We start from the raw sequence: 16,669 nt of genomic DNA on the forward strand, positions 1-16,669 counted from the left end.
ATTCAGATAGAACTCCCGGCAGAAAATCCCTTATGATGAGGAAGATGCAGGAATTGTGGACACAGTCTGGCCTGTGATATGGCAGTGTCCGTCTTTTTAGGCATGCATAAAAGTGCAATCAGCCAGTTTCTGCACTTTTGAAAAAAAAGATAACACTGAACAGAGGCAAGACGGAGTCCAGAGTAACTCTGCTGCCTCATTATAGTCAGTGGCTTGTTCGGGGATTTCATCTGAATCACGTAATTCAAAGATTTAGATGGAAACTCCAATATAAGTGCTCAGCATAGAGCGCTGGATAAATGTGATCCCAAACGTTATATAAAGTGTTCCCGGCAAAAACTTAAACTCAACTCACAAAAAACAAGATCCCACTCCGGTCTGTCATTTGTCAATGGAAATATAGGGGGTTTCCACGTTACGTGTAGTACAGAGGCTCTGGAAAAGTGAAATGGCTCCTCTCCTCAAAAACAAATTCAGCAAATTCTCCCAAATCCAAATGTCCCCCTCCCTTCTGAGCACCATAGTATGCGTAAACCGCAGTTAGAGTCCATATGTTTGTCATTTCTGTAACAATGAAAGCTCACCTAATTTACTGTTTACAGCATGAACTGGGACCAATGTACGGTCACTACAACATACTGGTCGCTACAATGTATTGGTCACTACAACGGCAGTTAGACATTTCCACTCAGCAACATCCACTACTGCTTGTTCCTGGAAACACCCATGGAGTCAAAATCACTAGACCTGTAGAGAAATTCCCAAAGGGGTATAATTTCCAAAATGGGGTCACTTGAGGGGGAATTCTGCTCTTCTAGCACTAAGAGGCTCTGCATATGGAGGCCACAAACTATTCTAGGAAAATCTGCACTCCAGGAGGCAAATAGCGCTCCATCAGTCCCTCCCGAGTCCCGCTGTGTGGCTAAGCAGTACTGTACAGCCATATATAGCGTATTTCTGCATACAGCAGAATTTGTGGGACAAATTTTGGTGCCATTTTTCACCATTGTGAAAATGTAAAATCTGGGGCTAAAACAAAATTTTGGTGGCAAAAATGCAATAATTTTTTTTTTCACTGACCAATGGTATAACATTCTGTGAGCCGGCTGTGATGTCAAAATGATCACTGCACCTCTAGATGAATTCATTGAGAGATGTAGTTTGTAAAATGTGGTCACTTATTTCTGCTGTTCTGCATACAGGAGCTCTGCCACTGTGACATGGTACCCTCAAACTAGTCCTATGAAATCTGATCTCCAATATGGCGCTTCTTCCCTTCAGAGCTTTGCACTTTGTCTCAAAATTAGTTTGAGACCACATATGGGGTATCCACAAAATTGCACAACAAATATTGTGGTCCATTTTCTCCTATCCTTGTGAAAATGAAAAAATGTGGGGCTAAAAACATTTTTTGTGGGAAAAATACATTTTTTTTTATTTTCACAAATCAACGTTGTAAACTTCTGTGAAGCACCTGTGGGTTCAAGGTGCTCATCACACACCTAGATAAATTCCTTGAGGGGTCTAATTTTCAAAATGGGGTCACTTGTAGGGGTTTTCCACTGTTAAGGCACATCTGGGTGTCTGAAAACGTGACAGGACACCCGCAGATCATTCCATCACAGTCTGCATTCCAAAACGTTACGGTTTCCTTTCTGAGCCCTACTGTGCATCCAAACAGTAGTTTCCTACCACATATGGGGTATCTACATACTCAGGAGAAATTGCACAAAAAATTTTGTGTTCCATTTTCTCCTGTTACCCTTGAGAAAATAAATTTGGGTCTAAAAAAATTTTTTTGTGGGAAATATTAGATGCTTTTATTTTCACAGCTGAACGTTATAAACTTGTGACGCGCAACTGGGGGTTCAAGGTGCTCCCCACACATCTAGATAAGTTCTCTGAGGAGTCTAGTTTCCAAAATGATGTCATGTGCACTGGGTTTCCACCTTCTAGGCACATCAGGGGCTCTTCAAACGAAACATGGCGTCTGCTACTTATTCCAGCAAATTTTGCATTAAAAAGTCAAATGGTGCTCCCTCCCTTCTAAGCCCTGCCATGCGCCCAAACTGTAGTTTTTGTCCATATAATGGGTAGCAGAGTACTCGGGAGAAATTGAACAACAAATTGTATGGTGCAATTTTTCCATTATATCCTGTGAAGCACCTGAAGGGTTAATAAACTTCTTGAACGTGGCTTTCAGCACCTTGAGGAGAGCAGTTTTTAGAATGGTGTCACGTTTGGGTTCTTTGTCATACAGACCCCTCAAAGTTACTTCAAACGTGGTCCCCAAATAAAATGATATTGTAAATTTTGCTGGGAAAAATGAGAAATCCCTAGTCAATTTTTAACCCTTATAAATTCCTAACAAAAAATTAATTACCAAAATATGGTATGTTTCAAAAATTGTGTTGAAGCTAAGTAGACATTTGGGAAATGTTCTATGTTGTGTGACATATCTCTAATTTAAGGGAATAAAAAATAAAAAGTTGAAAATGTTCAAAATTGTCACCAAATTTCCGTTTTTTTCCCAAACAAACACAAGTGATATTGAAAAAACGTTACCACTACCATGAAGTACAATAGGTCATGAAGAAACAATCTCAGAATCTCTGGGATCTGTTGAAGTGTTTCAGAGTTAACATCTCATAAAGTGACAGTGGTCAGAATTGTAAAAATTGGCCTGGTCATTGTTAAGTTCTTTATTTTTTAATGGGGGAAAAGGAGAACTATTAATTTTTTTTTTTTTAGTTCCTAGCAGACAAAGCTGCAATTGTCTGATCGCTCATGGCTAAGTTGTAAGATCGCAGTGGCACGAGTCTTCAGAAGGCTTCCACCTTAACACAATATTGCCACACGATCGCATCAAGGGTGCTGATGGGAGCACATGCGAAACCCCAGAAACTGCTTCATTTAAAATGCCCAAGTCAGAGATTGCTAGCACAATTTATATGATTAATAGGAGTGATCACAGCTCAGCTTGTTAGGCACCGACACCGGTTATGTAAAATAGCCGGATCTATCACATGTGGCGGGAGTTCAGCTCCGAAGCACTGTCCACATTCAGTGATCCCAGCACTGACGTAGATGTACATGATTATGATTAGATGTTGACTGTATATTACAGACACAGTTCTTCCCACATGTTGCACCCACTTTGGTGCAGGTCCTTTGCTGACTCCCAATTGTGCCATACTATTGTGGCACAAGTCATCTAGAGGTTGTGTGTGCGCAGAATGATCATGTAGTTCATATAATCTACAAAAAACTGAACACTATACTTGTGCTGCTCCTCAGTTACATATTGTAATATCACCAATGTTTTATTCACATTTCTGCAGATAGTTAGTGGAAACTGTTAAAAAAAACCTGTTGAGCAATGTATCCCTGCAAGCCTAGCTATTCGCAAAAATGCAATTAAAATGGTGTTGCCATGATACTGTACAGGGGAATGAGGACACCTCCAGAATGCAAATCTCCAGAGCGAGATTGGCCAGACACTGAGCCAGGTAGGATTGTGGGAGATTTCAGCTGTGAAGCCAGCAGAGTTATTAACCAGTGTAACTTTGGATCAGTATCATAAAAGCAATGTATTATTTCTATACATACGGTGTAAACAGATAAACACAGACATTAAACAATCTTTACACATACAAGCAAGATGAACATGTGTTACGTAACAAACCTCCTTTCTACGACTTGTTTCTCCTTAACAAGGTCGTTAAGTCTGTGTTCCAGGCTGTCACACTTGTCTATGGTTTCCTTGAACTTGGCTTTCATGTTGTTAATCTAAGAAAATGAAAAAAAAAAATACACACTGTGCTATATAGTGTAACAGAATCATCATCATCGTGTGCCCTTCTAAAAAGCATCAAGTGGAGAAAAAAAGGATCCCAAGAGATCTAATATTGATGACCTTAGGGTAGGTCATCAATATCACACCTGTGGGGATCTAACTACAGCAGCCAATCAGCTGCGAAATGTTGGTGCTTTTATAAAGCCAATTATATGGTTGAACTTCATAGGACAGTAGTACTGCAGTATATAGGGAAATTACCAGGTATTGCAGTACATAGTACAAGCCATGAAATAATCACTTAATACCTAAGCGAACGTTAAAAAAAAAAAAAATCTAGTATAAAATATATATATCTAAAATTGTGCCATTTTTAACCCATATACAGTAGAAAAAAACAGCTCCAGAAAGAAAAATGTAATATAAATATTATGCAACACAAAATGGTACCAACAAAAAAACAGTTCAGAATGCAGAAAACAAGCCCACACACAGTTAAACACATAAAATAAAGCAAGTAACCTAATAAGTACAGAAAATCTGTAGAATCAATAAACTTAAAATACTCATGGTGAAGTGGTATGCCAACCTAGACATTGGTTTGACAGGGGTAAGTTGAATAATCAGCGTAGACATCTAAAAATGTACCTCATCCGCAGTGTCTTTCTCCAAACGTACAATCTTGTTTTCCCAGTAGATACGTTGAGACTCCAGCTGACTGGTAAGAAGGTAGGAGTACTGTAACCAGAGAAGATACAAATTAATATGGATATTCCAGAGCCCTTGGAACTGAAGTGGATTGATTTTTCTCACTGGTGGCTTGAGACCATGTAGTCCATATAACAGACTAGTAATGAGCACTACTATAGCTTCCCCAACGACAACCCTGTATGTCCTTCTATTACCAAAATCTAAACGATCGGCCCGTTATTCCTCAGCCTCCAGGATGTAGCCTTTGAGTAGATATATAGTGTTTGTAGAACCAAATGGACACATTTATAGAGGTTCACTCAAGTCTATGCCTAATTTACCTGTACAACACACAGTAGCATAGGCCGGAATTAAATACTTTTCAGAATTTTACAGACATATTGTTTGATGGATTCTGTTTTATTTTTCTTTAATAGTAAACCTTGTTTTAAGAAATAAGAGATCGGTTTAATCTTCTACTCATTTGCTGACAAGTATAAATTCCTCTAAGTTATTATGTAATGGCTTAAATGAGGAACAATTCCAGCAATGTCAAGGCCGGAGGACCCCATCACATGTAAAAAGCCAAGTTATAAAGATACTAAGTGACCTCCCACAGCACTATGTCAATATTGAACAGGAATGAACCAAAGTGCACCAAGGGCTCAAAATGACAGAATATGGAGCAGTGGAGATTTACCCAAAATACAACATCGGAGCACAGTGCTTGACTGTTCTTCTCCATTACTAAAATACAGCAATTCTACAAAGGCAACTCTATTAGACAAGGTCTAGATTGTATTATGTAGACAGCAGCAGCGGTGGTTTACCACAAGAGCCAGCTTTTACCTTGGATATTTTTCTATTCTTGGATTTTTTTTAAAATTATGTATAAAAAGCCTAGAATACGGAGTCCAACATGTTTCTTTTACTGCATAAAGGATATTTCATGGACTATTTAAAAAAATGTTATACTTCACAAAGTAAAAAAAAAACCTACGGATAAAAAAAAATGAAAAATGTCTCCAAGACTGTTATGGGGACACATGGTCTTAAAAAAAAAAAAAAAAAAACAACAACCATGGACATGTAAATAACTATTTATCAACCGACAACTGTATGTCTATTTATCACTTTTTTCTAGCAGATTTCGTTAACAGTTGCCTGTTTGCCTTTATACACTATACATAATATATAAATATATATATTACAGTACAGAACAAAAGTTTGGACACACCTTCTCATTTAAAGATTTTTCTGTATTTTCATGACTATGAAAATTGTACATTCACACTGAAGGCATCAAAACTATGAATTAACACATGTGGAATTACCATATATACTTAACAAAAAAAATGTGAAAACTGAAAATATGTCTTCTATTCTAGGTTCTTCAAAGTAGCCACCTTTTGCTTTGATGACTGCTTTGCACACTCTTGGCATTCTCTTGATGAGCTTCAAGAGGTAGTCACTGGGAATGGTTTTCACTTCACAGGTGTGCCCTGTCAGGTTTAATAAGTGAGATTTATTGCCTTATAAATGGGGTTGGGACCACCAGTTGTGTTGAGCAGAAGTCTGGTGGATACACAGCAGCTAAGTAAAGAAAAACGAGTGGCCATCATTACTTTAAGAAATGAAGGTCAGTCATTCCGAAAAATTGGGAAAAACTTTGAAAGTGTCCCCAAGTGCAGTGGCAAAAACCATCAAGCGCTACAAAGAAACTGGCTCACAGGAGGACTGCCCCAGGAAAGGAAGACCAAGAGTCACCTCTGCTTCTGAGGATAAGTTTATCCGAGTCACCAGCCCCAGAAATCGCAGATTAACAGCAGCTCAGATTAGAGACCAGGTCAATGCCACACAGAGTTCTAGCAGCAGACACATCTCTACTACAACTGTTAAGGGGAGACTTTGTGCAGCAGGCCTTCATGGTAAAATAGCTGCTAGGAAACCACTGCTAAAGGCAACAAGCAGAAGACATTTGTTTGGGCTAAAGAACACAAGGAATGGACATTAGACCAGTGGAAATCTGTGCTTTGGTCTGATGAGTCCAAATTTGAGATCTTTGGTTCCAACCACCGTGTCTTTGTGGGACGCAGAAAAGGTAAACGGATGGACCCTACATGCCTGGTTCCCACCGTGAACCATGGAGGAGGAGGTGTGATGGTGAGGGGATGCTGTGCTGGTGACACTGTTGAGGATTTGTTCAAAATTGAAGGCATACTGAACTAGCATGGCTACCACAGCATCTTGCAGCGGCATGCTATTCCATCCGGTTTGCGTTTAGTTGGACCATCATTTATTTTTCAACAGGACAATGACCCCAAACACATCTCCAGGCTGTGTAAGGGCTATTTGACCAAGAAGGAGAGTGATGGGGTGCTACGCCAGATGACCTGGCCTCCACAGTCACCAGACCTGAACCCAATCGAGATGGTTTGGGGTGAGCTGGACCGCAGAGTGAAGGCAAAAGGGCCAACAAGTGCTAAGCATCTCTGGGAACTCCTTCAAGATTGTTGGAAGACCATTCCCGGTGACTACCTCTTGAAGCTCATCAAGAGAATGCCAAGAGTGTGCAAAGCAGTCATCAAAGCAGAAGGTGGCTACTTTGAAGAACCTAGAATTTAAGACACATTTTCAGTTGTTTCACACTTTTTTGTTAAGTATATAATTCTACATGTGTTAGTTTTGATGCCTTCAGTGTGAATTTACAATTTTCGGAGTCAGCAAGATACAGAAAAATCTTTACATGAGAAGGTGTGTCCAAACTTTTAGTCTGGACTGTATATATAATAGATATATCTCTATCTATCGATCTATCTATCGATCTATCTACTATACAATTATCTAAGCGTCACTTCCGTCTGTCTTTCTGTCACAGATATTCATTGGTCGCGGCCTCTGTCTGTCATGGAATCCAAGTCGCTGATTGGTCGTGGGCGTTTTGCCACGACCAATCAGCGACAGCCACAGTCCGGAGGCAATATGGCCGCTATTTCCTCCCCGCAGTCAGTGCCCGCTCCATACTCCCCTCCAGTCATCCCTCACACAGGGTTAATGCCAGCGTTACCGGAGAGCGGTGTAACGCACTCTGGTTACGCAGCTATTAACCCTATATGACCAAGTTTTTACTATTGATGCTGCGTATGCAGCATCAATAGTAAAAACGATCTAATGTTACAAATAATAATAATAATAAAAATAAACGTTATTCTCACCCTCCGACGTCGCGTCCTGTCCGCCGGCAGGTTCCGGTGCTAAGGATGCTATGGGCGAATGACCTGCCATGACGTCACGGTCATGTGACTGCAACGTCATCACAGGTCCTGCGCACCTGAGCGAGAAGGACCTGCCATGACGTCACGGTCATGTGACTGCGACATCATCACAGGTCTTGCGCTCATAGGCATACCAACCCTGGCACCGGAACCTGCCGCGTGCACCATGCACAGGAGCCAGGACTAAGGTGAGTATATGTTTATTTTATGTCACTGGCCAATATACTACATTACTGGGCAATATACTACGTGGCTGACCAATATACTACATACTACGTGGTTGTGCTATATACTACGTGACTGGGCAATATACTACGTGACTGGGCAATATACTACGTGGCTGGGCAATATACTACGTGGCTGGGCAATATACTACATGGCTGGCCAATATACTACGTAGCTGGGCAATATACTACGTGGCTGGGCAATATACTGCGTGGACATGCATATTCTAGAATACCCGATGCGTTAGAATCGGGCCACCATCTAATATATATATATATATATACTAGCTGAAGAGCCCGGCGTTGCCTGGGCATAGTAAATATCTGTGGTTAGTTATAGCACCTCACTTGTCTTATTTTCCCATCACGCCTCTCATTTTCCCAATCACATCTTTCATTTTCCCCCTCCCACCTCTCATTTTCTCCCTCACTCCTCTCATTCCGCCCTAACACTTGTCATTTCAACCTGACATCTGTCATTTTCTGATCACTCCACTATTTTTCCTCACTCCTCTCATTTTGCACTCACACCTTTTCATTTTCACCTCATCACCTCAGGATATACATGTTTGTCATCTCCCTTATATATAGTATACATCTGTATGTCATCTCCTGTATATAGTATATACCTGTATGTCATCTCCCCTGTATATAGTATATACCTGCTGTGTCTCATCTCCCCTATATATAGTATATACCTGAATGTCATCTCCTTCTATATATAGTATATACCTGTATGTCATCTCCTCCTGTATATAGTATATACCTGTGTGTCATCTCCCCTGTATATAGTATATATCTGTGTCATCTCCTCCTGTATATAGTATATACCTGCATGTCATCTCCTCCTGTATATAGTATATACCTGTAGGTCATCTCCTCCTGTATATAGTATATACCTGTGTGTCATCTCCTCCTGTATATAGTATATACCTGTGTGTCATCTCCTCCTGTATATATACCCTGTTTCCCCGAAAGTAGGACCCCCCCGAAAGTAAGACAGGGTGGGGGTTTCGGGGGGGTCCTCCAATGTAAGGCCTCCCCCGAATGTAAGGCAGGGTTGGGGGGGCCGCTGTGAAATGTAAGGCCCTTACCTTTGGGCCGCCGCTGTCCCCCATTGGGTCCCCAGGCTCCAGAGGTGTCCTCAGGTGCAGCTGGGCGGGTCCAGTGCTCATGGGGTTAACTCGCCGTGTTAACCCCGCAATCCGCCCAGCTCAACAGCTCATTGGCCGCCCCTGCTCCCCACGTCACCGCCGGCCCCCGGCTCGAGCGCTGATTGGCCAATCAGCTCGAGTGCTGATTGGCCCAGCAGCTCGAGCTGTAATTGGCTGCCCCAGCCCCACGTCACCGCTGTTTCCCTGCTGATTGGCACAGCGTTCCCTGCAGAACAGGCCTTCCGCACCCACAGCCGCACCGCAGAGGAAAACGTCCAGCATTTAAAAACCAAGTAGGGAAACATGTACTGTATAGGGTATGGGGCTGTGTGCAGTGGGATACGGCACTGTTATGGTATGCAGGCAGAGGGTATACGGCAATTACCGTACAGTACCGTACCGTAGTGTGTACGGTAGTAACAAGATATTCTTGATACGCTACATTTGTTTTATTCTACTGTTTGGTGATGACCGACTCTTCAGCATGTTAATAAATGTTGATTTATTGGTTAAAAAGAAATTGTCATTTTTTTTTCGGCTAATGTAAGACCTCCCCCGAAAGTAAGACAGGTTGGGACTTTTTGGGGTAAAATTAATGTAAGACAGGGTCTTACTTTCGGGGAAACACGGTATGTACCTGTATGTCATCTCCTCCTCTATATAGTATATACCTGTGTGTAATCTCTCCTGTATATAGTATATATCTGTGTGTCATCTCCCCTGTATATAGTATATACCTGTGTGTCATCTCCTCCTGTATTAGACCTCGTTCACACGTTATTTGCTCAGTATTTTTACCTCAGTATTTGTAAGCTAAATTGGCAGCCTGATAAATCCCCAGCCAACAGGAAGCCCTGGCCCTGGCAGTATATATTAGCTCACACATACACATAATAGACAGGTCATGTGACTGACAGCTGCCGTATTTCCTATATGGTACATTTGTTGTAGTTTGTCTGCTTATAAATCAGATTTTTATTTTTGAAGGATAATACCAGACTTGTGTGTGTTTTAGAGCGAGTTTAGTTTGTCAAGTTGTGTGTGTTGAGTTGCGTGTGGCGACATGCATGTAGTGACTTTTGTGAGATGAGTTTTGTGTGGCAACATGCGTGTAGCAACTTTTTGTGTGTCGAGTTGCATGTGACAGGTTAGTGTAGCAAGTTGTGTGCAGCAAGTTTTGCGCATGGCGAGTTTTGCGCATGGCGAGTTTTATGTGTGGTGCCTTTTGAGTATGTGAAAGTTTTGTGTGAGGCAACTTTTGCATGTGTTGCAACTTTTGTGCATGTGGCAATTTTTCCGCGTGTGCAATTTTTGCGTGTGGCGAGTTTTCCATGAGGTGAGTTTTGCACTTGTGGCAAGTTTTGCAAGAGCCTAGTTTTTGCATGTGGCGAGTTCTGCTCGTGGCGAGTTTTGAGCGGGGACTTTTGTGTTTCGACTTTTATGTGGCGAGGTTGGTGTATTTGTGGTGAAATGTGTGCTGAGGGTAATATGTGTTCAAGCATGTGGTAGTGTGTGGCGCATTTTGTGTGTGTGTTTATATCCCCGTGTGTGGTGAGTATCCCATGTCGGGGCCCCACCTTAGCAACTGTACGGTATATACTCTTTGGCGCCATCGCTCTCATTCTTTAAGTCCCCCTTGTTCACATCTGGCCGCTGTCAATTTGCCTCCTACACTTTTCCTTTCAATTTTTCGCATTGTGTAGATAGGAGCAAAATTGTTTGGTGAATTGGAAAGCGCGGGGTTAAAATTTCACCTCACAACATAGCCTATGACGCTCTCAGGGTCCAGACGTGTGACTGTGCAAAATTTTGTAGCTGTAGCTGCGACGCCTCCAACACTTTTCCTTTCACTTTTTTCCCCATTATGTAGATAGGGGCAAAATTGTTTGGTGAATTGGAACTCGCGGGGTTAAAATTTCGCCTCACAACATAGCCTATGACGCTCTCGGGGTCCAGACGTGTGACTGTGCAAAATTTTGTGGCTGTAGCTGCGACGGTGCAGATGCCAATCCCGGACATACATACACACACACACACACACAGATAGATAGATAGACACATAGACAGATATCTATCTATCTATCTATCTATCTATCTATCTATCTATCTATATACATATACACACACACATATACACAGTCATGGCCAAAAGTATTGACACCCCTGCAATTGTGTCAGATAATACTCATTTTCTTCCTGAAAATGATTGCAAACACAAATTCTTTGTTATTATTATCTTCATTTAATTTGTCTTAAATGAAAAAACACAAAAGAGAATGAAGCAAAAAGCAAAACATTGGTCATTTCACACAAAACTCTAAACATGGGCCAGACAAAAGTATTGGCACCCTCAGGGTACCGTTACACTATACGATTTACCAACGATCACGACCAGCAATACGACCTGGCCGTGATCGTTGGTAAGTCGTTGTGTGGTCGCTGGAGAGCTGTCACACAGACAGCTCTCCAGCGACCAACGATGCCGAAGTCCCCGGGTAACCAGGGTAAACATCGGGTTACTAAGCGCAGGGCCGCGCCTAGTAACCCGATGTTTACCCTGGTTACCAGCGTAAAAAAAAACAAACTCTACATACTTACATTCCGGTGTCTGTCCCTTGCCGTCTGCTTCCCGCACTGACTGACTGCCAGCCGTAAAGTGAAAGCACAGCACAGCGGTGACGTCACCGCTGTGCTCTGCTTTCACTTTACGGCCGGCAGTCAGTCAGTGCGGGAAAGCAGACGGCAAGGGACCTGACGGACACCGGAATGAAAGTATGTAGTGTTTTTTTTTTTTTTTACATTTACGATGGTAGCCAGGATAAACATCGGGTTACTAAGCGCGGCCCTGCGCTTAGTAACCCGATGTTTACCCTGGTTACAAGCGAATGCATCGCTGGATCGGTGTCACACACACCGATCCAGCGATGACAGCGGGAGATCCAGCGACGAAAGAAAGTTCCAAACGATCTGCTACGACGTACGATTCTCAGCAGGGTCCCTGATCGCTGCTGCGTGTCAGACACAGCGATATCGTATGGATATCGCTGGAACGTCACGGATCGTACCGTCGTAGCGACAAAAGTGCCACTGTGAGACGGTACCCTTAGCCTAATACTTGGTTGCACAACCTTTAGCCAAAATAACTGCGACCAACAATGCTCTGCTGGAATTTTAGACTATTCTTCTTTGGGAAACTGCTCCAGGTCCCTGATATTTGAAGGATGCCTTCTCCAAACTGCCATTTTTATATCTCTCCACAGGTGTTCTATTCAGGTCTGGACTCATTGCTGGCCACCTTAGAAGTCTACAGTGCTTTTTCTCAAACCATTTTCTAGTGCTTTTTGAAGTGTGTTTTGGGTCATTGTCCTGCTGGAAGACCCATGACCTCTGAGGGAGACCCAGCTTTCTCACACTGGGCCCTACATTATGCTGCAAAATTTGTTGGTAGTCTTCAGACTTCATAATGTCATGCACACGGTCAAGCAGTCCAGTGCCAGAGGCAGCAAAGCAACCCCAAAACATCAGGGAACTTCCGCCATGTTTGACTGTAGGGACCGTGTTCTTTTCTTTGAATGCCTCTTTTTTTTTCTCCTGTAAACTTTATGTTGATGCCTTTGCTCAAAAAGCTCTACTTTTGTCTCATCTGACCAGAGAACATTCTTCCAAAACGTTTTAGGCTTTTTCAGGTAAGTTTTGACAAACTTCAGCCTGGCTTTTTTATGTCTCGGGGTAAGAAGTGGGGTCTTCCTGGGTCTCCTACCATACAGTTCCTTTTCATTCAGACGCCGACGGATAGTACAGGTTGACACTGTTGTACCCTCGGACTGCAGGGCAGATTGAACTTGTTTGGATGTTAGTCGAGGTTCTTTATCCAACATCCGCACAATCTTGTGTTGATATCTCTTGTCAATTTTTCTTTTCCGTCCACATCTAGGGAGGTTAGCCACAGTGCCATGGGCTTTAAACCTCTTGATGACACTGCGCACGGTAGACACAGGAACATTCAGGTCTTTGGAGATGGACTTGTAGCCTTGAGATTGCTCATGCTTCCTCACAATTTGGTTTCTCAAGTCCTCAGGCAGTTCTTTGGTCTTCTTTCTTTTCTCCATGCTCAATGTGGTACACACAAGGACACAGGACAGAGGTTGAGTCAACTTTATTCCATGTCAACTGGCTGCAAGTGTGATATAGTTATTGCCAACACCTGTTAGGTGCCACAGGTAAGTTACAAGTGCTGTTAATTACACAAATTAGGGAAGCATCACATGATTTTTCGAACAGTGCCAATACTTTTGTCCACCCCCTTTTTAAGTTTGGTGTGGAATTATATCCAATTTGGCTTTATGACAATTCTTTTTGTGTTTTTTCATTTAAGACAAATTAACCCCTCTGTGACCTTAGACGTACTATCCCGTCGAGGTGCCCTGGGCTTATCTGACCCTGGACGGGATAGTACGTCATAGCCGATCGGCCGCGCTCACGGGGGGAGCGCGGCCGATCGCGGCCGGGTGTCAGCTGCTTATCGCAGCTGACATCCGGCACTATGTGCCAGGAGCGGTCACGGACCGCCCCCGGCACATTAACCCCTGGCACACCGCGATCAAAGATGATCGCGATGTGCCGGCGGTGCAGGGAAGCACCGCGCAGGGAGGGGGCTCCCTGCGGGCTTCCCTGAGCCCCCCGCAGCAACGCGATGTGATCGCGTTGCTGCGAGGGTCTTACCTCCCTCCCTGCTCGAGCCCCGGATCCAAGATGGCCGCGGATCCGGGTCCTGCAGGGAGGGAGGTGGCTTCACAGAGCCTGCTCAGAGCAGGCACTGTGAAGCATGCAGCGCTGCATGTCAGATCAGTGATCTGACAGAGTGCTGTGCAAACTGTCAGATCACTGATCTGTGATGTCCCCCCCTGGGACAAAGTAAAAAAGTAAAAAAAAAAATTTCCAAATGTGTAAAAAAAATAAAAAAAAAATATTCCAAAATAATGAAAAAAAAAAAAAATATTATTCCCATAAATACATTTCTTCATCTAAATAAAAAAAAAAAACCAATAAAAGTACACATATTTAGTATCGCCGCGTCCGTAACGACCCGACCTATAAAACTGTCCCACTAGTTAACCCCTTCAGTAAACACCGTAAGAAAAAAAAAAAAAAAAAACGAGGCAAAAAACAACGCTTTATTATCATACCGCCGAACAAAAAGTGGAATAACACGCGATCAAAAGGACAGATATAAATAACCATGGTACCGCTGAAAGCGTCATATTGTCCCGCAAAAAAAGAGCCGCCATACAGCATCATCAGCAAAAAAATAAAAAAGTTATAGTCCTGAGAATAAAGCGATGCAAAAATAATTATTTTTTCTGTAAAATAGTTTTTATCGTATAAAAGCACCAAACCATAAAAAAATGATATAAATGAGGTATCGCTGTAATCGTACTGACCCGAAGAATAAAACTGATTTATCAATTTTACCAAACGCGGAACGGTATAAACGCCTCCCCCAATAGAAATTCATGAATAGCTGGCTTTTGGTCATTCTTCCTCACAAAAATCGGAATAAAAAGCGATAAAAAAAGTCACGTGCCCAAAAATGTTTTCAATAAAAACGTCAACTCGTCCCGCAAAAAACAAGACCTCACATGACTCTGTGGACCAAAATATGGAAAAATTATAGCTCTCAAAATGTGGTATTGCAAAAAATATTTTTTGCAATAGAAAGGGTCTTTCAGTGTGTGACGGCTGCCAATCATAAAAATCCGCTAAAAAACTCGCTATAAAAGTAAATCAAACCCCCCTTCATCACCCCCTTAGTTAGGGAAAAATAAAAAAAAATGTATTTATTTCCATTTTCCCATTAGGGCTAGGGTTAGGGCTAGGGCTAGGGTTAGGGCTAGGGTTAGGGCTAGGGTTAGGGCTAGGGTTAGGGTTAGGGCTAGGGTTAGGGTTAGGGCTAGGGTTAGGGCTAGGGTTAGGGTTAGGGCTAGGGTTAGGGCTAGGGTTAGGGCTAGGGTTAGGGTTAGGGCTAGGGTTAGGGTTAGGGTTGGGGCTACAGTTAGGGTTGGGGCTAAAGTTAGGGTTAGGGTTTAGATTACATTTACAGTTGGGAATAGGGTTGGGATTAGGGTTAGGGGTGTGTCAGGGTTAGAGGTGTGGTTAGGGTTACCGTTGTAATTAGGGTTAGGGGTGTGTTTAGATTAGGGTTTCAGTTATAATTGGGGGGTTTCCACTGTTTCGGCACATCAGGGGCTCTCCAAACACGACATGGCGTCCGATCTCAATTCCAGCCAATTCTGCGTTGAAAAAGTAAAACAGTGCTCCTTCCCTTCCGAGCTCTCCTGTGTGCCCAAACAGGGGTTTACCCCAACATATGGGGTATCAGCGTACTCAGGACAAATTGGACAACAACTTTTGTGGACCAATTTCTCCTGTTACCCTTGGGAAAATACAAAACTGGGGGCTAAAAAATAATTTTTGTGGGAAAACAAAAAGATTTTTTATTTTCACGGCTCTGCGTTATAAACTGTAGTGAAACACTTGGGGGTTCAAAGTTCTCACAACACATCTAGATAAGTTCATTGAGGGGTCTAGTTTCCAATATGGGGTCACTTGTGGGGGGTTTCTACTGTTTAGGTACATTAGGGGCTCTGCAAACGCAATGTGACGCCTGCAGACCAATCCATCTAAGTCTGCATTCCAAATGATGCTCCTTCCCTTCCGAGCCCTCCCATGCGCCCAAACGGTGGTTCCCCCCCACATATCGGGTATCAGCGTACTCAGGACAAATTGGACAACAACATTTAGGGTCCAATTTCTCCTGCTAACCTTGGAAAAATACAAAACTGGGGGCTAAAATATAATTTTTGTGGAAAAAAAAATATTTTTTATTTGCATGGCTCTGCGTTATAAACTGTAGTGAAATACTTGGGGGTTCAAAGCTCTCACAACACATCAAGATGAGTTCCTTAGGGGGTCTACTTTCCAAAATGGTGTCACTTGTGGGGGGTTTCTACTGTTTAGGTACATTAGGGGCTCTGCAAACGCAATGTGACGCCTGCAGACCATTCCATCTAAGTCTGCATTCCAAATGGCGCTCCTTCCCTTCCGAACCCTCCCATGCGCCCAAACGGTGGTTCCCCCCCACATATGGGGTATCAGCGTACTCCGGACAAATTGGACAACAACTTTTGGGGTCCAATTTCTCCTGTTACCCTAGGGAAAATACAAAACTGGGGGCTAAAAAATAATTTTTGTGGGAAAAAAATTTTGTTTTATTTTTATGGCTCTGCATTATAAACTTCTGTGAAGCCCTTGGTGGGTCAAAGTGCTCACCACACATCCAGATAAGTTCCTTAGGGGGTCTACTTTCCAAAATGGTGTCACTTGTGGGGGGTTTCAATGTTTAGGCACATCAGTGGCTCTCCAAACGCAACATGGCGTCCCATCTCAATTCCTGTCAATTTTGCATTGAAAAGTCAAACGGCGCTCCTTCCCTTCCGAGCTCTCCCATGCGCCCAAACAGTGGTTTACTGC

At 42.8% G+C, this 16,669-nt stretch overlaps 1 protein-coding gene across 1 annotated transcript in view; it reads right to left on the reverse strand.

The window, feature by feature from the left end:
- Positions 1-16,669, reverse strand: part of BRAP (BRCA1 associated protein) — a 91,330-nt gene that overhangs the window by 33,392 nt on the left and 41,269 nt on the right. The window contains exons 10-11 of the mRNA XM_069755070.1: positions 4,445-4,534; positions 3,686-3,789 (exon numbers count right to left, since the gene is read on the reverse strand). Coding sequence (XP_069611171.1) covers positions 3,686-3,789; positions 4,445-4,534 — 194 coding nt within the window. The remainder of the gene's footprint in view (positions 1-3,685; positions 3,790-4,444; positions 4,535-16,669) is intronic.

The sequence above is a fragment of the Ranitomeya imitator genome, chromosome 1 (assembly GCF_032444005.1).
Source record: "Ranitomeya imitator isolate aRanImi1 chromosome 1, aRanImi1.pri, whole genome shotgun sequence".
In the NCBI taxonomy this organism is placed as follows: domain Eukaryota; kingdom Metazoa; phylum Chordata; class Amphibia; order Anura; family Dendrobatidae; genus Ranitomeya; species Ranitomeya imitator.